Consider the following 7,634-nt stretch of genomic DNA (forward strand, 5'->3'; position numbering starts at 1 on the left):
TTTGATGCAGATCTTGTAAAGTGTGAAAAAAAGCATTTTCACTCTCTGATCTTGAAGTAGTTCGCATTAAACCAAACATTTAAGTCTCGATGAAATATGCTGGTATCCAACTTGATCTAATATCAAACATATATTTGAACCAACTGTCATTCTTCAATGAAAAATCGTCCACCAACTTTTCCCATTTTTTTTTTAAAAACAGTTGGTTCTATGTACATATTCCACACAATTTTATCAAATCTTTTCTTGAAGTCTTTTTCTTGTTTGTCTTCAATATTAGGATTTGCTTCTTGAATCTGTAATCACATTTGATTGGTTAATAATTCATATTAAGAAAATTATGTATATGTATCATTAACCATTTCAATCGCATGTGATTAGTTACATGTAGTCTTCAATAACAAAACTCATACCTTTGATGACACCTTCCTCATAATGTGCCACATGCATAGTCTATGCTTTGCCGTCTTAAAGACCTCTTTTATGGCTATCGCCATTGATTTGTCCTGATCTGTCACAATCATGTTTGGCTCTTTCCCGAATGTCTTCATGAAGCAATTAAGTAGCCATTTGTAATTCTCTGCTGTTTCATCCCTGATCATTGCCGCAGCAACAGTGACACACCTACGGTGGTTATCTATTCCAGTAAATGGTACAAACTTGAGGTTGTACCTGTTAATAAAAAGACAATGTTAGAAACTCAGATAAGCCAAACAACCTGTCAATCACATGTGATTAGAAGCTGTAAAAACCAGGTATCATACCTGTTAGTTCTATATGTTGCATCAAATGAGATAACATCACTAAACTCCTTGTAGTTGCACTTTGCAACTTCATCCGCCCAGAAAATGGAATGTAATTGACTTTTTTCAAGCTTGTACTCAAATGAAAAACCAGGAACATATTTTTTCCTTTCTTCCATTTTGTTAACGAGCATTTGAGAATCAGTTGCATTGATAAACACATTCAAATCTCGTTTCCAGTTTCTGAAGTAAATTACAGTTCCATGAACATTTTTTCAGACCCTTTCATATTGCTGCAAACTTCGTATGCCTTTGTTGGACCAATAATTGATACCGTCGAATGGTATACAAACAACTTCTCTGCATACCTCATTTGTCTTTCCTTTTTACTTAAATGTCTGTATTCTATCGATAGCAACTCATGATTATGTTGTTCTTCAAAGTCAGCAAGAACGAAAGTATCTGTTCCATACACCCGGTCGAATCTAACTTTAGCCCTACATCCTGTGCATTCCATGTTGCTTTTCCGAATTGGCTTTTTAGTTTCTTGTAATGTGTTAAAGTAGACTTCCTTTGGTGTGCCAGCCTTGTTGCATAAGTAATATTTTTGTTTCACTAATCCAGATTTTGCAGTTTTTTGTCCAGCCTTTCTTATGTCAAAACATGCATGATATGTATATAACCTATACATCTCTTCACATTGATCAAGTGTTCCATAATTATGACCAATGACCGGTAAGAAAAGTTTGTCAACAATTGGTGCATAATACAATGATCCACCTGGTGTTTCGTTTTTACGTGTTGCAGTTGCTTTTGGTGAATTATAATCTGTGGAAAATAAATTACAATGTTAATTGAATGTTTAACTGAAATAAGAGACAATATACATATCACATAATATATTATCATATAACGCAATCACATGTGATTCAATAAGTAAAAATTTACAACAATTCTATTTTCAACTTCATCTTCATTGTATTCTTCAATAATCACTTTAAATCCTAGTAATGTATTATCATAAAACAATCACATGTGATTTTTACAAGAAATTACATGTGATTTTACACAAGACATTACTTAAAGTCACAAAAACACTAATTCATTAAAAGCTAATCACATGTGATTGAATGAGTAAAAATTTACAACAATTCGATTTTTATCTTCATCTTCATTGTATTCATCAGGAACCACTTTTAAATCCCAGTAATGTATTATCATAAAACAATCACATGTGATTTTACAATATATTACATGTGATTTTACACAAGACATTACTTAAAGTCACAAAAACACTAATTCATTAAAAGCTAATCACATGTGATTGAAGACGAAACGATATACATACCATCATCATTCTGGATTTCGTTGATGTCTTCATCACTGATATCGTATTTCCTCTCTGGTTCCATTGCTTAAATTGAAGGTGTATATGAATTGATTGATCAATGAATTCGTATGTTAAGCAATTCGGAGTGAACGAGTGATTATCAATCTAAGTTAACGACGTTAGGTAATCGTATAATCAAGCAATCCGACTGAATTAATCAGAGTTAATGACGGAATCGAACTGATTGTTAGCCGGATAATCGTCAATCGCTATCGTCAGGATCATTTAGGGTTTTTGAAGGTTTTCATTCGAGAGTGATTTGTTTCGTAGTAGGATTTCTATTTTTTGTAAAATGACCATAATACCCTCGCTGTATTAATTGGTGCTTTAATCTGGATCATTGATTAAAAGTGATCCAAGGGCTGAGAACCGCCCCTTGGATTTCAACCTTTTTAATGGTTTCTTTGGAATACAACTCTTTCATTTGGTGAACGTGTTTGCAAAATTTCAAATACAAACATGAAGATCTGAGTTCGAATTTCGGAGTTAAAGGTTCGGATTCAAAAGTCAACAAAAATTCATAAATCTAATTCGTGCGAATGTTGATGTTTCAGGTTGAGATTCTGATTGTCGAGCATTACATGATGGGTTTGCAACATATTTCATCAAGGAATCGTGCTTTAAAACATCCTAAATCAAAAGTTCAATTATGATGTTCATACGAAGATAAACGGTCCTGTTCATCGATGATTTGTAGAATTTAGTTCTGATTTGGCTCGAAATCACTCTCACAACCTGTTAATCGATAGTTTACAGATGCATTTCAGTTAGATTTGAGGCTTGATTTTGATCTTTTGCGAGTTTGATGTTCATCAGGTTCGTGAAGTTGCAGGTCTTGAAGATACAGATGAACAAATTCGATGATGGAAAAAAAAGACCCAAAATTGAGAACACATTTTTTTCACGAACATACTAATTTCAAAGCTTTCAAGTTTTAGATGTTGATTTTTTTGCAGGGTTCTTGATTTTAATGTTAGAGTTTTAGATTTAAGAGTAAAAGGAAAAGGGTAAGAAAATGGGTTTTAAAAGAGAAAGGAGAAGAAAAGAAAAAAGAAAAAAGAAAAAAGAAAAGAAAAAGGAAGTAAGAAAAAATTACGCCGGTCGTCCTTAAAGTATAAAAGAGATAAAATGACAGAACTGCCCTCACATGTTTGGCACATGCTGAAGGCTAACGGCTCAAATAGACGGACAGTAAACAGAAGGACGATGTACATTATAAAATGCAAGTTTAGTGACGACGAACGCAAAAAAAAAAAAAACTTTGAGGACGACGCGTATGATTTCACTATATGTTCAAGGACGACGGGAGTAATTTTGTCCCATAAAAATGATCTTAATGATTGTTATCAATTTTGATAAATATTTGAATAATACCTTACTGTATGATAATGTAAAAAGCCTTCTTAAAGCACTTAGACCTCAATCAACGCACTGTTTGTAACTCGAATCATGCGGTCATGCCAAGACAAATGCCGGACAAACGCCTGCAATGGAGCGTTTGTCCGGCGGCGTTGATGATTGTGAAATGTAGGAGAAGAAGGGCTCGATGGTGATGTGGCCGATTATAGTTGGATGAAAGGAAACAAAGAGCTGTATTTTTATACCTTGAATATTAGAATATGGGTTTGAGAAGCAAAGGAAAAAAAACCCTTGCAAGTTTAGTGAAGAAGAAATTATGAAGACGATGATACTTTGAAGGGGTTTTTTTTATTTACACATAATACCCTTATAGTATGCGTAAAAGGCTACAAGTTTAGCCCCTGTTAGTTTTTTAATGATTTTATTTTATTAACTATTTTATGTTTAGTTTATTCAAATAAAAACAATACAAAAACAATATAAAAAAATCTAAATTAAATGTCACGTCACCGTTATCCTTTCTTACAAACGCCTCCATTACAACTCTCTCCTTCCCCATCATTGTCATGTCAGCGTAATAACTCAAAAAGTACCCCTTTATTCACTCCACGTCACATTATCATTATCCATGTCTTACACAATGTTTACAATAAAAGTGGTGTACGTTATACCTTTGGAGGAATAGTCTTGTAACACTCCAACTCGGAATGAAAATGAAATGTCATGATATAATTTATGAATAACGCAAATACATATAATTAAACGAGTTTAACCATTAGATAGCTTAGTAGTTGAGACCTAAGTTTCTTGTAAGAAGTTTCAAGTTCGAATTATGTTCAGGGCTAATATTTAGTGATGGTCAGAGATGTGTTGAAAACAGTCAGGGAATAATAATGTTGAACTACGTACATCAAGGTATGAAGTCAAATTACTCGCCATATCAACCTTCTACCTTTTACCTTTTTTTTTTACCAATATAATTAATAATTAAATGAGTTTAACAATAACTAGAACTAGTTTACGAACCCTCGCTTCGCGCCGGAGGTTCGGTTTTCAATGTATTTTATTGCATTTAGTTTGTAAAATTATATCGTGGCTAACGATGATGTCGTTGAAGCGCAACTCGAGTCGAACTAAAAGGTATAATCCGTGAAAGATTTAAATGTTATTTAAATTAACAATATATGTGCATCACCGCGTTTCGCTATGGAGTTGTCGACTTTTAAAAATTTAACGCAATATCAACGTGTATGAAAAATACCTCAAATATTTAGCATTTTTTAAAAAGCGTCCGTTTTGCGTATAGTTAGTGACATTGTGTTCCTAAAATTATTTCAAGTTTAACGATGGTGTCGGAAAAATTAAACTCGTTGCGAGCAAGAAGATATGACCCGTTGAATATTTGAGTAGAGTTTAGTTAAGATTTTTTATAAAAATGGTTATTTGACACTTTGCCCCCCTGTTTGGGGGGTCGGTTTTAATTTTAGAACAAAGTTTTGGGTTTTTTTTGGAAAAAAGGAAAAAAAGTGAAAATACAAAAAAAAAAAAAATAGGTGAAAGGATGAAAGTGACCCAGTTACTATTCATGTTTTTTTATTTGTTAGATAGTATATTAATTAATATTAATATTAATAATATTAATATTAATTAGTAGTCCATAAAACAATTAAATTTTAAATTCATGTAAATAAAATTAATTATAATCCCTAAAAGCATAATCTTCATGTCTTGTATCTAACTATCACTTCCCATATCAACCTTGATTATAGCCGTTGTATAAGAAGAAAAATACATTTGAGCCAATTGCGCATCAAACGAATCATCAAAAACTCATTTTGGCTTGCTGTTTTGCTGATTTCAGCCCATAGTACCCGACGCAAACTGGAATATGAACTGTTCAAATCCCTGGGCTCCAAATCACATCATAATCAATATAAAATCCACAAATAACAACATCAAGACTAGAATACAAATTTTCATCAAATATGGGCGAAAAGTCTTCAATAGTCACACTAATCCAAGGAAAACAGGACTGATATTGCGAATAAAACGTATACGATTTGAGCAATATCATAGACCCATATGATATCGCGAATAAAATGGATGAAATTGTTGTACCCGACGTTACTTTTGTAAAATGTTGGAGATTAACAACGATACCGTGTGCTCTAATAAGTGGTTAGAGGCACCTATAGGTGAGTGAAGCAAAGTTTGATAATATAAAATAATATAGTTTACAAGGAAGTAGGGATGGCAATGGATGTCTGATCTTGCGGATATTCATCTGATGTGACACTACTACAAAAATCAGGAAAAGAAACCGGTTTTAAGGGGTATAGAGACCGGTTTAAAAACAGGTTTGCAAGGGTAGGGGTTTATAAAGTTGAAACCGGTTTTAAAACCGGTTTAGAAAGTTAACAAAAGAGACCGGTTTTTTATCAAAAACCGGTTCCGTTGCCTATGAAAAGAGACATGTTTTTGTTGAAAACAGGTTCCTATGCTTGTGAATAGAGACCTGTTTTTTTTTTCTTCTTAAAACCGGTTTCTATGTTTTTTTTTTTTTGGAATTTCACATATAATTCTGAATTCACAATAATGCTATACAGAAGCTAACAAAATAGAATAAATTTATTGCAACCAACAGTTACATACATTACAACATACTTTGTTTTTATAACACATTATTACTAATAAAGAAACTAAAAGTACACAATCTAGCTGATTTTGTTCAAACATCAATCAATGATATGTTTAAAAGATGAAGTTTAATCTGTATGAGAGCAGTTGTAACGATCACCCGGTTGACCATTAATTGTTACAGCATCAGAGATAGTTGGATCACCACCTATGTGCAAGAAGTCTTCCATCACAGTTTGTATTTCATTTTTCCACTTGATAGCATCATAGATACTTTGTTTAAACACTTGAAGCAATGGAGATGTAGCCTACCGAGTTAGAATTATAACGCTTGTGCTTATTAACTTCTTCAACTAACTTCACTATCCTACAAGTTTCAGAGTATCTTTCAATAGAAATTCAGAGAAACAGGTGAAAATGACATAATGAAACATGCTAACTTGCAGAGTGCTCACAAACTTCTTCCTCATGTGGCATTTCAAAGTTCATCAAGGCTGTACATAAATCACCAATCATCGTCGTGAATGCCTCAAGTAAGATACTCATTAAAGTTAAAACGAACATACCTTAGCGAAATATGAAGTCATCAGCTGGTCAAAACCACCACACCTGGTCATTAAGTAAGAATCGACTAATGCGGCTGTAATTAGAGAATGGAGGTGGAGATAGGGACTTAGGGTCAATAAGTAAACTAATTACATTATAACTTTCAATGCCAAGAACATAACATAATCAACTTCTTATAATCAACTGCATCAAAAGATAAGTTGAGAAACATACACTATGTACTTCAACATTATGCAGCAGCAAAGCTTGGTATAATTAGTTTCTTGAACCTGCAACCAAAAGTAGACTTATTGATTAATAAGTCCATTGCCAATATCAACAATATTTTCACACTTGTACTATTACATAAAATTCATACCATAACATATTAACAGAATAAGAATACGCACTTCGGCATTAGGAGATTTAGTATGATGGATTTACTCATACTTAGCACAATAACACACTTATAACAGCTTTTCCATTCAATGATATATATCTACATCACAACATATAATTTGTTAACTCTTCAATCATAATAACACACAGATAGAAAGTGCACAAAGCATGCATGTAAGATGCTCTTTAGAGAAGTATACAATGCATATAACAAATCTTATATCTAATATTTCAAACTTATAGCACTGGTATACTCTAGAGTTAGACTTCTTTCGATACCTTATCATTTTCTCGACTCGCTTTGCAACACTATATTCCAAATCTGCTTCTTTTTGCTTTGTATGCCCAAATTTTGCCACTTTCTTTGATTCCAATATCCGTGGCAATACACATAACTGGCAGTCTTCATGCAACATTGTATACTGTATTTCAAAAATAAAACATTATTCAATTTCCTCAAACAAAAAATAATGTCAATATCATATATTCTTTAGAGATTACCTCATCCCTATCTAAAGTAATTTTCAATTCAACACAAATGTGCAACTGCATACATGAGA

The 7,634-nt window shown here is 32.8% G+C and overlaps 1 protein-coding gene across 1 annotated transcript; it reads right to left on the reverse strand.

The window, feature by feature from the left end:
• Nucleotides 1-146: 146 nt before the first annotated feature.
• On the reverse strand, nt 147-2,155 carry LOC139859643 (protein FAR1-RELATED SEQUENCE 2-like). Its single transcript, XM_071848422.1, has 5 exons — nt 2,092-2,155; nt 1,112-1,571; nt 765-986; nt 414-672; nt 147-296 (listed from the first exon to the last, which is right to left on the reverse strand). The coding sequence occupies exons 1-5, from the start codon at nt 2,153-2,155 to the stop codon at nt 147-149; spliced, it is 1,155 nt and encodes a 384-aa protein (XP_071704523.1).
• Between the last annotated feature and the right edge of the window lie 5,479 nt (nt 2,156-7,634).

This window comes from Rutidosis leptorrhynchoides, chromosome 7 (assembly GCF_046630445.1).
Source record: "Rutidosis leptorrhynchoides isolate AG116_Rl617_1_P2 chromosome 7, CSIRO_AGI_Rlap_v1, whole genome shotgun sequence".
Taxonomy (NCBI): domain Eukaryota; kingdom Viridiplantae; phylum Streptophyta; class Magnoliopsida; order Asterales; family Asteraceae; genus Rutidosis; species Rutidosis leptorrhynchoides.